At 39.6% G+C, this 17,870-nt stretch overlaps 1 protein-coding gene across 5 annotated transcripts in view; it reads left to right on the top strand.

Moving 5' to 3' along the window:
* Positions 1 to 17,870, top strand: part of lama2 (laminin, alpha 2) — a 156,130-nt gene that overhangs the window by 98,798 nt on the left and 39,462 nt on the right. For 3 of the 5 annotated variants that reach the window (XM_067481810.1, XM_067481808.1, XM_067481807.1), the window contains 11 exons: positions 3,682 to 3,858; positions 4,097 to 4,282; positions 4,481 to 4,599; positions 4,727 to 4,844; positions 6,662 to 6,814; positions 10,667 to 10,791; positions 10,943 to 11,029; positions 11,286 to 11,479; positions 13,672 to 13,814; positions 15,123 to 15,221; positions 17,193 to 17,304. In XM_067481810.1, coding sequence (XP_067337911.1) covers positions 3,682 to 3,858; positions 4,097 to 4,282; positions 4,481 to 4,599; positions 4,727 to 4,844; positions 6,662 to 6,814; positions 10,667 to 10,791; positions 10,943 to 11,029; positions 11,286 to 11,479; positions 13,672 to 13,814; positions 15,123 to 15,221; positions 17,193 to 17,304 — 1,513 coding nt within the window. The remainder of the gene's footprint in view (positions 1 to 3,681; positions 3,859 to 4,096; positions 4,283 to 4,480; positions 4,600 to 4,726; positions 4,845 to 6,661; positions 6,815 to 10,666; positions 10,792 to 10,942; positions 11,030 to 11,285; positions 11,480 to 13,671; positions 13,815 to 15,122; positions 15,222 to 17,192; positions 17,305 to 17,870) is intronic. The other 2 variants (XM_067481811.1, XM_067481809.1) reach the window with 1 other exon arrangement.

Genomic DNA, 17,870 nt, shown 5'->3' with positions numbered 1-17,870 from the left:
GTTGTTTTTTTTTTAATAAAGTCCCTTCATCTCAGAAACGGTTACCCTCAGCTATAAACTGGTGTTTCCGTGGCAACAATAGTTTTCGTATAGAGTATGGCTAGAGGCTTCATTTTGAACGACAAACATTCACTTCATTTACTGTTGACAGAGGGTGGGGGTGGGGAGAGAGAGAGAGAGAACCGGACAGAGGGAGAGAGAGTCAGAAAAAATGGAAAGTTTATTGGAAAGAGGGAGATTTTCTCTGAACCACTGAATCGTGAGATTACACTGAGTGGAGTGGGACACACACACACACACACAAACACACACACACACACACACCTTACCATCCACCTTATCTACACACATACATTATACAAACACTCTACACATGCATTCACTCACAAACATACACACACGAACAAGCACTACATGGGATTACACAGAGGTTGGAGAGGAGCACAACATACATATTGTTTCAGAATTACATTTTTTTGTTGTTTTTGTGTGTAATATTTATTTATGATGGAAAAATTGAAATTGTTTAAATGTGTGTGAATATTTACTGGCTTAACTTCTGCTGTAAAGATCTCCTGTAGTACAATAAAATAATACTAAAATGTAGTTATAGATTATTAATAATAACCTATGAAGACCTGCAATAAGAGTTAAGAACTAAACTCAAAACATCCTGAAACACATTAGTTCCTGCGTGTGCTCCATTACCATATATGGTTTCTATAATAATCATGTTTTAGTGAAGCCATAACAAACATTAATCAAAGTGACGCCTATTTCCAATCTTGTGCATAAAGTGAATAAAATCCCGAATTAAAAACTGCTGTTAGGTAGGAAATAATACATGGGAATCATAAAGATGCACAGTATGCAGTGGGAATAAAAATCTGACCAGGACATTTGACTCAGACCATTTAACACAAACAGAATATTAATAAAATAACACTTTGTACTGCTGCTCACTTTTGTTGTTGTTGTTGTTGTTTTAAATTGCATTTCTAGTTTCCAGTTCCCACTCTGTACGTACAAAATCTAGGTACAGGTGGTCCCACCACCTCTCGGTATTAAAACACGTTGGTCTGAGTAAATAACACACAGTTTGATTAGCCTACTTTGAATAGCTTATTAGAATCTTCTATGAAATCAATGAAAAGTGTAATTATACAACATTAGTCTGCCTGTGTCTGCTGTCCGTTCCTCACAGTGGGACTGGTGGCTGTGCTGCTCTTATTGGGGGCTGTAGTTCAGTTACTGCTGATAGATGCAATCCTATACTGAACCTTTATTTAAACTGGTAGTCATGTAGAGTGACTCAGCCCCAGTGTTTAAAATGCAAACACTAGTGTAGCGAGTGGGCGGAACCGATCCAGACTATGGAGGGAGAGAATGCTGGTCAAACAGAACAACAGTGGGCTGAACAGCTGCTCTGCTGGACCTTTTGTAGACTCTCTCGCTCTCTCGCTCTCTCTCTCGCTCTCTCGCTCTCTCTCGCTCTCGCTCTCGCTCTCTCTCTCTCTCTCTTCTCCCCCCCCCCCCCCAAATGTTTCTTTTTTTTGCATTTAATCACCAGCCCAATTTATGTAGCAGCTAACATTCCCAGGTGGCTGCTGTGGCACTGGTTCTACTTATTGTACATATATAGTATAATGAAAAAAGGAACTTCTACACCTCAGTCTATCGTCGTTACACATGTGTAACACACAGTGTTACCCTGTCTGTCTGATTCAAACGTTTACACCACTTTTTAGGTAGTCCTAGATAGCAAAATTTAATGAATAAACATGACTCAGAAACAAACAGAAATCACAGTCAGAAGGGTGAACCTCACTCAAAGAGCTGTTGCATCCTGTAACTTTTACTACATTACGGTTGTGTCCATATAGGCTTTTTTAAATCTGTATTTTTACTAAAGCAACACACATTAGTAATTTATCACATACTCGACTTTTTTCCCCGTTACTTGTTTTTATTGTTTCCAAACCAGAAACCAGGCACAATATTTATAAATGTTCAGAACAGAATTCATTTGAAATAATACTTGATGCAAAAACCTTCAATTTTCCATTCACTGTGTGGCTGCCACTTTATTATTCAGCCAGTATTGCCAGTGTGTCCAAGCAATAGTAACTTAATAGATTTCAGATTCCGTCCACTCAACCAAAGAGCGCTCTTCCATAATGCCTCAGATTTTATTCACACAATATCCACATATCTACACTGCTGGACTACAGCAACACAGAGTGTGGTATCCAGGCTCAAGCAGACGAATCTATTTTTAAATCGGTTCACTCAACCACAACCCGCAGTCAATAATAAACCCTGATATTATTCAGGTAATATTGAAATATCAACACATAAAGTGGGATTCAGAAAATGGAAAAGAGACTGTCTGCAATAACTATTATTCATATTGGATAACAACAGCCACAGTGACACTATATGTTTCAAAATATATTCTGAAATGAGAAGAAACTTATATTAACTGATTTTGACCACTTTTATAAATAACATCTAAAAAGACATCACACTAACAGCAAGTTGCAGCAAAAACTAACTTCACTCATAATTAAAAAGCAAGAAAGAAGTGTGGGGGGGTTGTGGTTGTGGTTTTGTACTATTGTAAAAATCACCCATTCATGCGGGTGCAAACACATAATTGTGTATGAAACTGGTTACCTGAAACAGATTTCGGGCAAATTACTACTTAATGCCATGGAAGTTAACTGAAGAGTAAAGATGGCAGTTAATAGTGACTAGAGTGCCTATTCATTTCTATTAATATGACTGTTTTGGGGGGTGGCTGCCACAGAATGTTTGATGTTTTGCAAAACAAGCGGCCTGACAGTATTTGAGGACATCAAGCCATGTTCCAATCAAATGTTTGCATAAAAGTTTCCTCCTGTATCGAGCGCGCCACAGATCTATTCTCATTAGTAAGGGTATCGCACAACCCCCTGTGCCCACGGACAAAACAAGATGCTGAGGAGGAGACCAAAGATACTGAAATGTTCTCTAACCAGACAGAAACCTCAGACGGAAACTATTTCAAATCAATGTCTGCCAGAGTCAGACAATGGTGAGGCCCGCAGCATTGTTTGAGTTTGCGTCATTAGAAGCTGAGGGAAAGGGAGACATTGCAAGTGAATGACAAAATGACACTGACCCCACACACGACTTACACGGCTTCAACTGTTGACAGTACAGCCTTATGCAGTGGTATATACCCAGGTCAACCCCACCCCCACCCCCCCAACACTTTCATTTTGCATGTGGCTTAGATTATATCAGGTACTACATGGTAATATATTGCCACTCCTTAGCCAAGTGTCCTCAAATAATTTTTGAGGACACTTGGCAATTTTTATTTTATGGTCTGTGTCTGCCTGCTGTCTGGTTTAGCTCATTTGCCTTTGCAACGTAGTTGTCTAAAAATGATTGAAATCACATCAGCGATCGGAGCACCATGGCACAGATGAACAAACTAATCCAGGCTGGCGACTGACAGAGGCCTGACCGGATTCATTATTGCTTGGAGCATCTGTACGATGATTTTTAGACCACATTAAGTTAGAACATGACTAAGGCTTTTGTTTAGAAAAATTTACGGATGATGTGTACAGGTTCATATTCTCTGCTTTTTATGTATACATCACGCTAGCATTGTTGTGTATCCTGCCATAGTTAACACTGAAGCCAGAGCAGACTGTGCTCCCCCTGGTGGATAAAGCCAACACTGTGGACACGAGGAGAGGAGTGAGCTTCCAGCACCCTGAGATCCTTGCCCATGCAGAGCTCATCACCTCAACGATCTCTGAACCTTACTACTGGAAACTGCCAGAGCAGTTTAAAGGCTCTATGGTACGAACCTTACTGTTTGCTGACTGTATACCTTTCAATGGCCAAATAGTACTTTATTTTTTTGTCTGCTCCAGCAATTTTTAATTCCCCGATTCCCTGAAGGATTCTATTTTTATTTTTTAAATCTTAATACAGTTTGTCAAATACTAAGGAAATCTGGTGGCCATGAGAAAACCAGTCATCAAAGTACATCAACACTGTTGTGATGAAGTCTTAACTTCTATGTGTCCTTTTTTAGATCACAGCATATGGAGGGCAGCTAAAATATGCAGTTTACTACGAGGCTAGAGATGAAATTGGTCCTTCCTCCTATGAGCCTCAGGTCATCATTAAAGGTGGCCCTACCCACAACATTGTGATGACACGCCACATACCGGGACTTCAGATCGGTCAGCTCACACGCCATGAGATCGACATGACAGAGGTACAGGAGGGCTTGGGATAAAACTTGGATATTGGGAAATGATGGAGGGAAAATGTGAGCCTAATACGAAAGAAACAGTACATGAACAAATATTTAGGATTGTTTGTTTTTTCTGTGAGCTCTGTGAGTCAATACAAATGGATCTATTACATTTAAAATTGACTTTTTTTGTTTTCTTTTTTTTTTGTGTGTGTGTAGCATGAGTGGCGTTATGCAGATGGCAGGTCCATGACCCGGGATGACTTCATGGATGTTTTGTTCTATGTGGACTACATCCTAATTAGGGCATCACATGGCAATCTAATGAGACACAGCCGGTAAACACAGACACAGTATATACAGTACATATATACATACCTTTCTGCAGATGGGTAAATGATTATTCAACAACTGTAGAATCAATGTCATTATTGTGTTAATGAATTTGTGTGTTATCTCCTGCAGTATTTCAGAGATCAGTCTAACAGTGGCTGAGGAAGGACGTCCAACCAAAGAGAGTGAAAAAGCCCGTCAGATAGAGAAGTGTGACTGTCCCGTCGGATACTCTGGGCTTTCTTGTGAGGTGCACACAACACTCACCAATAGGAATGAGTACACCCACGAAATACAATAAAAGTGTACTTAAATGTCATTTGTTGTGAGAAGCTCTCAGTTCTGCACATTGGCACAAAAATACGTACAGTAATTGATCAAAGTAGATTCAAGAGTTAAATGAAATTAACTGATAAAGTGTTTGTCAAAACTATAATGGCATAATCACAAATCTCTCATAAATGGATATTTTTGTTACATACCTTGAACCTGTGTTTTTTATTTATTTTTATTTTTTTACAAAGCTGAGAAATAACTGTCAATTATCCAATGGGGAAATTACTATATGTAATGATAACATTAAAAACCTCAGATTTGTGTACAGCTCAGCTTCACTACATCGTTATTGCTGTCAGCCAGCGTATATGCCCAAATTTGTTTTTCATAAGGTAAAATTGCAAAATGGCCCCAGAGCAAGTCATTGACTAATTATGTTGGCTTTGCTTCTGGCTCCATGACAGAGAACAGGTTTCAAGAAGCTCTTATTGCAGCCGTTGGCTTTATTGTGTAATGGAAGTGTGGAGACTAGGATACGTATATGAGAACATCATTTCTGATACAATCAGTCAATATGAATGATTGTACTGACTGTGTGCAGCAGCAAAATTATAACAAAATATTTTTGCAAAAGAAAACATACAATATAAGGAGAATTTTGCCGGAAATATTGTATTGACACAAGTTCAGAAGCTACATATTGGATTTAAAATGACAAACTCGCTCTCGCTCCTTCAGTGCTCAGAGGAGCGAATGCTTTTTGTCTGCTGCCTTTCCACAGACAGAATGTAAACATGGAGGTCACACACTGAGCTTTTAATGGTTTCTCATAAGTTTCCAATTTACATTCAGTTCAGAGTTTTAAGCCTCTGTGATGCTTTTCACACTTTTTTTCTTTTCTTTTCTTTTTTGCTTTGCTTAGCCAGGATTAAGCCTCACAGAGCATATCCTCCACTCAGCTGTGATTTTTGTCAAAGCAATTGACTTTGAGCTGCATCCAGCACGTCCTGTTAAGCCACAGAAAGCATATAGCAGTTACTCCATCTTTACTTTAATGAGGATTTTCTAGAGACAGCATATGACACACAGAGGCAATCGTTCTGGCAATGCTGCTGGACGACGGCACCTGAGAGACATTTACGTATTACGGTGTTAATCTCAAAGAAATAATGAGTTGCCAGCAAACTTTTTACTATATTTTTCTGTTTCACTTTTGTTGTCTGTTAAGCACACAGACGCACCCATTTATGGTAAAAATTGCAGTCTATACAATTTAAACGCTACAGATACTGTTGAAAAAGTGCCAAATGGAAGCCAAATAGCAAACTGTAGCTAAATGTGAAATGCCCAGGTCGTACAGGCCTTTGCTGACAGATGGCTGTTCTATTTGTAGCTACCGCCGTTGTTAATAAAGTATTTTTAAACGGGCGTTTACTGCTAGCAGAGGGAACAGATGGCTCTTTAAATGGACTCCATTAATTATTACTGAACAGGAGAGAGAGGAAGAGAGAGTTACCTTGCATGTCTGTGTGCCCCCGTGTGTGTGTGTGTCTGTGTGTTTCTGGGTACATGGGCATGTGTATTCAAAAGTTACTGAAGGGAATAACTCTTAAGTGTGTGTGTGTGTGAAAGACAGTAAAAATTTGGAATAATTTTGTAAGGTTGCGAGTCCAGTGTGTACGTGCGTGCGTGTTTTGTTCCAATATTATGCACTGTGTGTGTTGAGAATAGAAATGAATGATACCATTTGGGGGTATTTTGAACCTCTTGACTCTCTCTCTCTTTGTGCAGGAGTGTGCTGCAGGTTTCTACCGCCTTCGAGCTGGCTCGCCAGCACCTGCTCCAGTCTCTAGAGTGCCCACCGCTGTTGGTATGGGCAGCTGTGTTCAGTGCCAGTGCAGTGGGCACTCTTCCACCTGTGACCCTGAGACATCCATATGCCAGGTAAATGAGCATGTGTGTACATGTCTTTGTCATTGTGTGAGGACTTTTTGGCATTATGAGGATGTTTTGGACTTTACAGTTTCAGACGACTGATTGTTAAGTTTTGTTAAGGGAAAGAGGCCAGAGAAGGCATTGTGTCAATGAGTGTCTCAGAAGTATAGAAAGACAGGTGTCTGTGTGTGCATGTGGGCTGTCTGCCGCTGGAGACCCTCATCCAGCCATATGTCAGGGAGCCAGGTGACAGAGAGAAAGTGTGTGTGTGTCGGGAAATATGTCAGGTACTGTAATTAGCCCTGCAATAATTAACAGCCCCGGGCTCATTCATGTTTTGTACAGTTTTTCTTCTCCTCTGCATTTGGCACAAAGCAAGGGAAGAAGTGCATAGGTGTCGTGGATAAACTCAGACCAGAACAAGTCCATATATTGAGAAAATAAATGTTGGAATGAGAGTTTCCCATTTTTATCAGACAGGATGAAAAATCAGACAGAGCAAAAAGGCAAAGAGAGAGCAAAGGGAGAGCAAAGGGAGAGCACACCTCCCTCAACACACACCAAGACTCTTATACTCTTATCCAAAAGACCATTGATGTCAGAACACATCCTATTATTATACCAATTCTTCCAACTTCTGCGACCCAATATTTTCACTAACTCTCACTCAACTTTCTCGTCCTTAGCAGCAGTTTTCAGGGAGTTGATCTCCCTTTCTCACACAAACACCATATCCTGTTTTTCCTCCTATTCTTTGCCAAAGACTTCATCCCATGTTTTGTTTCCCAATAATTGTTGTTGTTGAGCATTGTTCAGTTCTGGGACATAAGCGAGGTCATACTGACCTTTCTTCTTCCTGTACACACACACACACACACACACACACACACACACACACACACACACACACACACAAATCAATCAAGTGCACAATAAAGCAAGTAAGAACAAGTGTCATAGTCTCCCACATTCATCTGTATAATACGACTTGTATTTTATATATTATCCAATATATTAAAGAACAATTATAATCAACCTATGTTAATTCTTATATGTAATCTCTTACACTACACATTCAAATTTGCTTGGATCGTTTTTTTTTTTCAAACTTTTGCCTGTAAGTTGTCCCTACCTGCAACAAGTAGCTTGTGAGATAAATTTGCACTTGACATTAATTAATTAGCGGCATTAATCACTGACAATCTAACCAGTGACCTCATGGAGATGTTGCTTATATTCTGCCTATATATCATCACTTGGATTTGATTTGTCATTCTTCTTGCAGACTGAGAAAATGTTTTGCCATGATCGTAGGGACACCGAGAAAACCGTTCAAACTGTCAGAAAAATTTTAGACAGCTGATCAGGATTTGTTTTATTTAGTTTCATGTAATAGAGATATAATTGCACTTTAGCAGCTCTATTTTGTGTAGGTGTGGATGTGTATTGGACACATTCTCTCAGTTTTAGCATTACCATCCTTCAGATTGAATTTAGAATCGGTTACATTCTATTCCTCTCATAATAAATAGCCTATTCATCAAACAGATAAACATTCTTAAACATTATGTTTTTCCATCTGAAATTATTGATAAGAAGGGTTACAATTAGCACAGCACCATGTTGGGGAGTGATCCTGTCCTTTAATCATACAAGACTATAGCTGCCCTCCAACATGGATGCTAGTGTTTTGTTGTTCTCTGCGTTCTAATTAGTTTTATTGCTTTGTTTCTCATTTTCTGTAATTGTATCCAATCACCTGTTTCCTTTATCCACTCTCCTTTTTTCCTTCATCATTCCTCCTCCCACAACTTCTTTATACTCTTCTAATTTCTTTTTTAATTTTTACCAAGCCCATCCTCACACCTCAATTATATTTTTGCTCATCCTTTGTCTCAGCTGTCTGTCATTCTTTCTTTTTATATACCCTCTGTCTAATTCTCACCTGTCTCACCTTTCATTTTCTTTTTTCAACATTTTGTTTCTCTCTTTTTTTACTTCCTCCTTGTCTTAGGTTTGATTTCTGTCTCTAGCTGCCTCCCAGCCATTTTTCCCTCACCCATTTCCTTCTCGCGCTCCATAACAGCATCATTAGCATTTTCTAACCGAGCAGGCTAAATTGAAAATGCTAAACGAGTTTGTTTCTGTGGTAATTAGTGGTAACGAGGAACACAGGAAGTTAATGGAAATGACTTGCCTCGTTAAGGGGCAACTTCCTGTTGCACTGATTGAAGTTCCCATTTTCAACAGACAAGGTGAACACATAACACAAGACCCTGGGGATATGAAGAGGAGAGAGCTGCATGTTTGTGTACAGTGTGTAATATATTTGGGTGAGTTCGTGTGTGTGTGTGTGTGTGTGTGTGTGTGTGTGTGTGTGAATGAGTGCGTGTGTGTGAGTGTTTGTCACCGAGGTTATTATTGGTATGTTTTTGGGATAGTGTGTACACATTGTGGACACGCACTATTTATATTTGTCAAAATACCAGTATGAATACAATTGTGTGTATTAGGTTGTAATATGAACTGCATGTGTACGGTTGTCTGCCAGTGTAACCTTGTAGTTATTCTCATAACAACAGGTGAATGACATTCTCCAATGTAATTGAGTCTTTCTGATGTTCTTGAGGAAAGAAGCTTGTTAAACTGTTTGACGTGTGAGATTGTATCTGTCAGCTAACGGCTAGCTGGCCGCTGCTGTGCACAGAAGTGGAACTGGGCCCAAAAAGCATTCATTACTGTATGCACATCTCCCACCTGAAACAGTTCTAGTTATATGAAAGGCTACTCATTGGAAGGCCTAGTGTGGCTCAGAAACTGTGGGTGGTAAAAAGAAACGAGTAATGATTTTCCTGCTGCTTCAGCAGAGATGCTGAGCATTGCAGAAGCTGCTGTGATCACAACAGGTACCCCCAAGTTGAAGCCTGGATTTGTAAAACTATTAGCATGCAAAGACAGTAAGCGCTAAATTAATTGTCCTGTTTTTGCATGAAAAGAGAAATCGAAGACACAGACAGCTCCTGACTGCTGGTCACCTTTGCGTGCACCTTATCATGATTCTAAACCAAAACCTTGGGGGAAATCTACCATCATGCCTCTGCTCTGTTTTGAAATAACTTTTGGATATGTATAAAGGATTAGCGGATCTTATGAGTCCTGAAATTTAAACATTTTAAACTAATGGCGACTTAGTGCAAAACATTTCAGTAACAATATCTGAATATACAGGACTAACTCACAGCAATGCACGATGGCAATGTTGTCATTATTAAAGGGAGGAATGATGGTTGACCTCGTCCGTCATTTCAATTACTCATTGTCAAGTTCAATTAGCAACATATAAGAGACTGCAGACACCACAAATGTACTGAAACTTCCTTCAGTGTTCGATTACAGTACATGAAACCTGTTATAATTTGAGCATATGTTTTTAAGCTGAGGGTTTATTACACTAAGGCCTAGAAATGAAACTGTGTTTTTCTTGCTGAAGCACATTTGATGTCTTGTTTTTATAGTGCCAGTGGCAATATTGTAATAAAACAACCCTGATGAAAGAGTGGGTTCTGTTAATTTAATTTAAAAAATAGTTAGCTTTTTTTTTTTTTTAAGAAAAAAAAAAGATGAAAAGCTTTCTAGATAAGGAGAGTGAGGAATTTTATTCGGCTTTACTCACAGAAATTCTAAATTCTGTTAAAAGAAACTGACCACACTTGGTAAGAACTCATGCTGGGTGGAGGATGAAGGGAAATTTGCTGCTTGCGTGTTTGGGTTTATGTCATGGAGGAGCTTAAGAGTTAAGTGTAGCGTCTTTACAAATATCACATCAGTCCTGTTTGTGTGTTTGTTTTTATGTGTATGCAGAACTGTCAGGACAACACAGAGGGTGATCGGTGTGAACGCTGTGCTCCTGGCTTCTATGGAGTGGTCAGAGGTTCCCCTGATGACTGTAGCCCCTGTGCCTGCCCCCTGACCAACCCAGGGAACAAGTAAACGTTGTTTCTCCGCAAACTAATCATATACTATCAAATATGTATCATGTTATGTTTGTTATAGGTGTGTGTGTGTGTGTGTGAGAGAGAGAGTGTTAAGTCTTTAAAATATTGTATGATCAAAACAAAATGTTTTTTCTGTGCCTAGTTTCAGTCCTACTTGTGTGGCAGAGGGATTTGATGACTACAGATGCACTGCCTGTCCTGAGGGATATGAGGGCAAATATTGTGAGAGGTTAGATCCACATTCAAAGAAAATCAATCATAGTGAAAGACACGTAGAAATGATGACAGTCACGTAATTAATCAAATGCAGTGACACTGGTGCAAAGTTGTTTATCTTGTAATACAAAGTGATTTAGACAGTGTACTGCATGTAAACATCTATCGATTTGTGGTGTGTGTGTGTGTGTGCATTGCTGTGTAAAAACAAGTTCTTCAGCAGTGTTCAAACATCTAAGTGTTTGGCTCCCCCTGATCTCTCTGTCCAGGTGTGCCACTGGTTACCATGGTAACCCACAGATGCCAGGAAGTCACTGCGAGGAGTGTAAGTGTTCCATGTGGGGGGCATTGCCCGGACCATGTGACCCTGTTACAGGCCAATGCCACTGCAGGGTCGGGGCGATGGGAAAGTGGTGCGACCAGTGCATGGACAGGCATGTGTGTGGACCAGCTGGGATCATCTGTAAGACTAACACACAGCTTTTTATACTTTTTTTTCTTTCTTGGTATTATTGGCTGTCTTTTCCTCCCGACTGATTGCAGGTTCGAAAAGCTGCTGTAGAATTTGGTTACAAAAGAAATTCTAGTGGAATGTACCAGTTTTACTGGAGGTGCAAATAGAATTATAAAACCTTGAATCTTGGCTCCAATTGAAATAGAAAGTTTATGTAAATGTAATTCAATATCAAGGCCTCCTTACTAGTCTCCAGCACAGAATAAGGCCCAGCATTGTACCACAAGATGCAACACACAGTGAAGCCTACAGAACTCCTCTGGTCCTTTGTTCTATTTTCTTTTTCTCTGATGGCCCCTCACCAGCATTATCACCTGATGTTGTGATTTTTGATTTATTTTGTCAATGAAATGTAAATGAGCAGTGTAAATCCGGTTGCCATGGGAAACAGGAACTAGTGGCAGAAGTCAGATTCAAGTCATTTAGAAAGTAATTTCAATGTCATTTGGAGCTAATTTAAACTTAATATGACCATAATGGCGGGGCCAATTTGATACCATTAGCATGTCTAGAGGTAAGTGTACTCTGTGTGCGAGTGAGAATATAGAAGCAGAGGTTGTAAGACAGAGGCTCATATCAAATTGCTGCTGTCAGGTCAGAGAGGAAATTGCTTGCTCAGGTCTTTATGCGTTCAGACACAAAGCGTGTGTGTTCATAAATGACAGTCCAAGTGCAGCAGTGCACCCTGACACCAAACCAGTCGCCTCTACATCCAGACTGTAATCACAAGTCCTGATGGTTTACACACAATGGAGTGATCATACTGCTGTTCACTTGTTGAACAGTGATTGCACTCTGCGTTTTGCCTGTGCTCTGCCCTTTCTCCCATTCTATCAGACACAACCAGACACTTTGGTAGTCGGCACTCTGCAATGACGGAAATGAAGGTAGCTCTCTCATTTGCTGCACAACATGATTTGCACATAAATGTCGCTTCAATTTCAGTAGGTGATATCATAAGTTGCATTATTGAATATTCCACACATCCACACGAGTGAGTAATGCTTAAAATTCAATTATTCTATTCGAGGTGAAACATGCAGTGAGTACTATGACCTCAGGATATAGCTAAATGCATTTGCTCATAAACATAATGATCATAAGAAGCACAAGTGAAAATCATAACCATAAAACATTTATACGTTATGGATCACATTGTGAAGCGCAAGAAACACACAAAAGTGCACGACAGCGATCAGGCAGTGCAGAAAACAGCAGATTTCAGCAATTCTCTAGATTTCTAGTCAAAAGTTTAAAAAGTTGCTGAAGTTTCTGTGAATGTGTTTATTATTGCACCTGCATGTTCTGCATGTCTGAGTGGATTTGCATTGTGAAGCATGAGTTTACTGAGTCAGAGCTGTTCCATCTGAATCAGTTTGAACCAGTCAGGCTTTCAGTTTTCACTCATTGTATATTTTCAGGGAAAAATATGATGCATTATTGGAAAGAAATGCACATTATTGTGGAATAAGCTTCATTTAATCTGTTATAACTCTGATCATGATTTACTGGATTTAAATTCTATGGCTACCGCTTTGACAGTTGATGTGGCTTGAGAAATGTAATGCTCACATTTTAAAAGTTAAAATGGGCAGAATTAAAAAAATGTAACTGACATTGCTGTATGTGTGTGTTTGTGTGCGTGTGTATGCATGTGATTATATGACTGTACTGGTGTATTCAGATGTCAGAGTGGGTAGAAACCAATCGTATTTTATATTCATTTATCTTTGATTTCCCTTGTCAAATCTTAATTTGTGCAATAGATCAGCCTCAGGCTGTAGAAGGAAAAAGGAATTCAAATGTACAAAAAACAGTGTGTCTGTGTACTTTTTTTTTTTTGTGTGTGTGTGTCATTGTAGCCTGCAGTGTGTGCTCATAATGGGTGCTTTTGCTTCTCTGTTTTAAATTTCATGCATCAGCTGCCCTGTCTTTATGATACCAGAGTCACTTTAACATGAAAACACAAGCAGTCACTCTGATCACACAACAATGTGCTTACAGAATCTCCAACAATACACATAAACTAATCCAGTCTTTTCCTCATAAGTCAAAACTCATTCAACACACACAGAGAGACAAAAAATCAAAACACAAACCAAGCTGTCTGAAACCCCTACACTAACTCTGTGTTTCCCTAGCTTGTGATGACGAGTGCTCGGGTCTGTTGATCAGTGACATGGACCGTCTTTATCGCATCATCACCGATGTCACGCTGACCACTCCCCTCCCACCACCTTACAAGGTGTTGTACCGCTTCGAGAACATGACAGAGGAACTTAAGGTAAAGAAGAAATCTGTCTGAGTAGTTGCAAAGAAAATACAAGATATTTCTAACTCGGGATCTAAATGCCAATTGTCCAAATGGACATTATTTGGGAATTTTTGGATTGATGCAGGTGCGTAAACGAGGCTTCCCTCAGGACTAATACAAGCAAGAAAGAAAATCTCAAAAAAGTTAAAGTTTAAAGACATTAAAGAACATATTGTATATCAATAAGTGAAGACAATTTGACCTTCAAACTGAACAGTATTGAATGCACACTGGTGGAAAGTAACTAGTTTTGTGTTACTTATATTGTGATGACTCGAGTTGAACTCTTATTGAATGTGATGACTTTAGAGCTGATTTTATAAAATCATACAGGGCTTGCAACTTGAGTTGGACATTAACCTGTGACTCCTTGGACTTTAGTCCTTTGACTTGGGTTGAATTGCTCCAGTTCCTCTACCTAAACATTAAAACTTCTGATATGAAAATATGTGCAGTGGATTAGCCTCTGTCCCGGAGTGCGACACATTCGCAGACTGTATAAACATCTTTTGAATAAAATGCCAAAGCAGCAGCAAGATTGTGATGCTGCAATTAACCTAACGAGTAGTTAATGAGTTTTGTTGTTGTAGAGTGCGTTTTATTTAAAAAATATATTATGAATATAATAATTATATAACTATAATGCCAATCCAAAATAAAAAGTTGCATCAGTTGCATTTCTCTGCTTTCACTAGTAACCAGTGTGTCACAGGTGCCTTCTTAGTACCTGGTATTGGTACCCATCCGTAGCTAAGTGAGTATTGACAGGTAGCCTCACCCCCCTTAGGTAGTGGCTACAGTTAGCATCAGCACAAATGCAGTTTGGTCAACTGTTAATAGGGTTGTATATCTAGATAGTTAAGGAATTCCTTCTGGAAATTACAGACTTTTTTTAAAATTGTAAGAATACTACATCTGCAGTTTTTACTGCATTCAAGTCATCCTGTGGGGCTGCTGAGTATTTGCCCACAACAATATGCACACTGCAGCTAAACCAGATTAACATTTACTTTGTTTCGATTGAACTTGGATTAAACTTCATAACTTGTCTTTCTCAGTTTTAAATTAGGTTAGTACCATGTTAACTGTGACGTAATCGCAGTGCACTGTGTTGTATCTGACGTGTTTTCTAATTTCCTCGCCTCCTGCCCCCTTTGTTCATCCTCTTCTTTTCAGTTCTGCAGCACAGAGTCACGCAGTTCAAAAGCCTTGCCCTGGGCCAAAATGTGTCAAGCATTTTCTCTGTAATTCCTTCATCTCTCTGTTTCTCCCCTGTAGCACATGTTGTCGCCTCAGAAAGCTCCAGAGAGATTACTGCAACTGGCCGACTCCAACCTGGGATCACTTGTTGTTGAGATGGACCAACTACACAGCAGGGTATAGGCAGTTTTGATTTTCATTTGGCTTTCCTTTCTCTCCTTACCCTTCTTTCAGCCTCTTTGTGTGTGTGTGTGTGTGTGACATAACTAGATGGAACAAATATAGACTGCGGCAGGCGATGGGATCATAGTTAAAGCAACACTTTTGTACAAAGAACAGCATAGACTAGCAGGCTGTACCTCACAGAAATCATTCCAACAGGCTCTGCAATATGCTAGTTAACATGGGTGCAGCAAACGAGCCAATTCATCCTCCTTTCCTTGGTAACCAGCCAAAATAAAAACAGGCGTGTATAGTGTGCTGGTACCACATGGTCTAAAAAATACACAAGGACAAAAATTAAATGATGAAATTCTCAGTCTCTGGAGTAGGACATAAAGCATGTCAGACCAACATATTGTGCATATTTATTCTTGTAGTTTAAACAAGATCTTCTGGCTTTTAAATAGGTGTATGTAAAATGGCAACATTGCAAATTCTCCATGGATTTGGACCATCAGTTGTTCCCATCATACGCAGCGACTCTATGCTTACCAGTAATTCGGTTCCACTTTTGGTGGCTTCAAACAATCTCAACTGCAGCTTTAAATCACTACAACAACAGCAGAAAGTTTTTGGTTGAAAACGTTTCCACATACCTGCCATTTAAGTCACTGCAGCACTTTTCTCTACCTTGATCTAAACATTAACCTTCACGTGTTGCCATGGCTTCTGTTTGTCATGAAAAAGTAGATGTTCATGAGAAGGAAATGCTGTTGTTGCTCATGGATGAATAAAATCCTCCAGACATACACAAAACACGTAAAGAAGTGTGTGAAAATTCACGCCAATGACGCTGTATGAATTGTTAGCAGCAAATATATAGCAAATAAAGATGGGCCCTTGAGGAATTAAAACGTGATCGGACAATTAGTGCCATCCACATGTTTGCATACCTTCTTGTGTGTCTGTGACAAATACAAATAAAATAGGCACCCAGCTGTAAAATCATGGCTCCATAGTGGTAGTTGCTGTCAAAAACTCCACAGGTAACTTTGAAGGGTCCCATCATGTCACCTGGTAATGATTGTTCACCAAAATTTCCATTAAAGGATTGGATACGTATCGGTAGATACAAGGCTTTATTTGATGGGGTGTGGATAGAAACATATACCTGTTCTTGTTTGAGAATCCATTTTAAATGATTAATTTTATTCTTTATATACTTGCCAAACATATTTAGTAAACCCTCAAAATCCTTTCTGTTTTTATCTCATATACACAATGCAAGAATATGCAAAAAAAACAACAACTTTAAAACAGTTTGTCCCTGTTAGCATATCTCTCAGAGGAGTCGACCAAAGCAGAAAACAGGTTTTCCAGTGAAGAATATACTCTCTACGTGCCAAGTGGGGAAAAATATCACCTGCATTCATGCTGTCAAGTTGCACCCTTTTAAGGACTGGGGCCTTGATATTTGCTGACAGCGATGCGATCACCCACACCCCATCACACACGTACTTAACTCCCACACAAACACATAGCAGTTAAAATGATATAGCATGGGTCCTGTCAATTCACAACAATAATTACCTGCTTTTTCTTTCCTTGTCTGTGTTTGAGAGAGAGAAAGAGAGAGTTTTAAATTGAGTGTATTATGTTTTCAAGTCTGTCTAGAATTCCTCCATCTCTCATAGTTCTGCTCGTCTGCATCCGTGTGTGTGTGTGTGTGTGTGTGTGTGTGTGTGTGTGTGTGTGTATGCATGCACACGTGTAATTTGTGAGGTTGTTTTCTTTTCATGCCAATAATTTATCCATCTCTGTTTGTGTCTGTGCACAATACAATAATATTACCAGTATTGTCACACTGGTCATTGTTTTACATCCCAGATATCAGCCCTGTATTCTTTATTTTCCTTTTTGATGGAAGTCAAGATGTTCTCTTACTAAACACTTGTATATTAATTTATGGTATTTGTGTGTGTGTAGGCCACTAAAGTTTCTGCTGATGGAGAACAGGTTGAAGATGATGCTGACAGGATTCACAAGGGAGCTCACGACCTGGAGCAGTTCGTCAGGGATATACTGCTGGGAGCTAAAGGTAGAAGAGACGAACACCACCTCTCTTCCATTAACTGCCTCCATTCTGCCAGCTGGGACTTCTGGATTTATCAGTCTGTTGTCTCACTGATTTCATCGGCCATTAGATTACATTGCATTATATTAGATTCTATTAAATGTAAGGGATCCCTGTGGGAAATTTGAGCTATTACATTAGAAGAGAATATGATATTTAGGAATATTGAAAGAATTAAATGAAGCTAATGAAATGACTGATGATAGAACACATGTTTTAGGCTTATGGGCTGGTGGCCAGCTGCTGGTGCAAAGTGTCAACAATAGGAACAGGTCCCAGTAGGCTGCAGCATCACTAACAGTGGTGAAGAAGAGTCACCCGTCAGGAAAATAGGGTGCTGTTGGTTTTACTCTGTTCTGCAACTAGATGGCAAGGTGCCAGTGCCTGTTGCCCTGGGAGGATTGCTGTGTGGGGCAGGCAAACTAATATGTGCACATTCTTCAGGTAGAAGGACAGACAATTATCATGCTGCATGCACACAGCCATGCGTGACTGCAGGGATTCCACTGGTGCTGTGGAGGTACTGTAGG

This window comes from Channa argus, chromosome 17 (assembly GCF_033026475.1).
Source record: "Channa argus isolate prfri chromosome 17, Channa argus male v1.0, whole genome shotgun sequence".
NCBI classification, from domain to species: domain Eukaryota; kingdom Metazoa; phylum Chordata; class Actinopteri; order Anabantiformes; family Channidae; genus Channa; species Channa argus.
The sequence above is the reverse complement of the archived record's forward strand: the minus strand, read 5'-3'. Positions and strand labels throughout refer to the sequence as shown.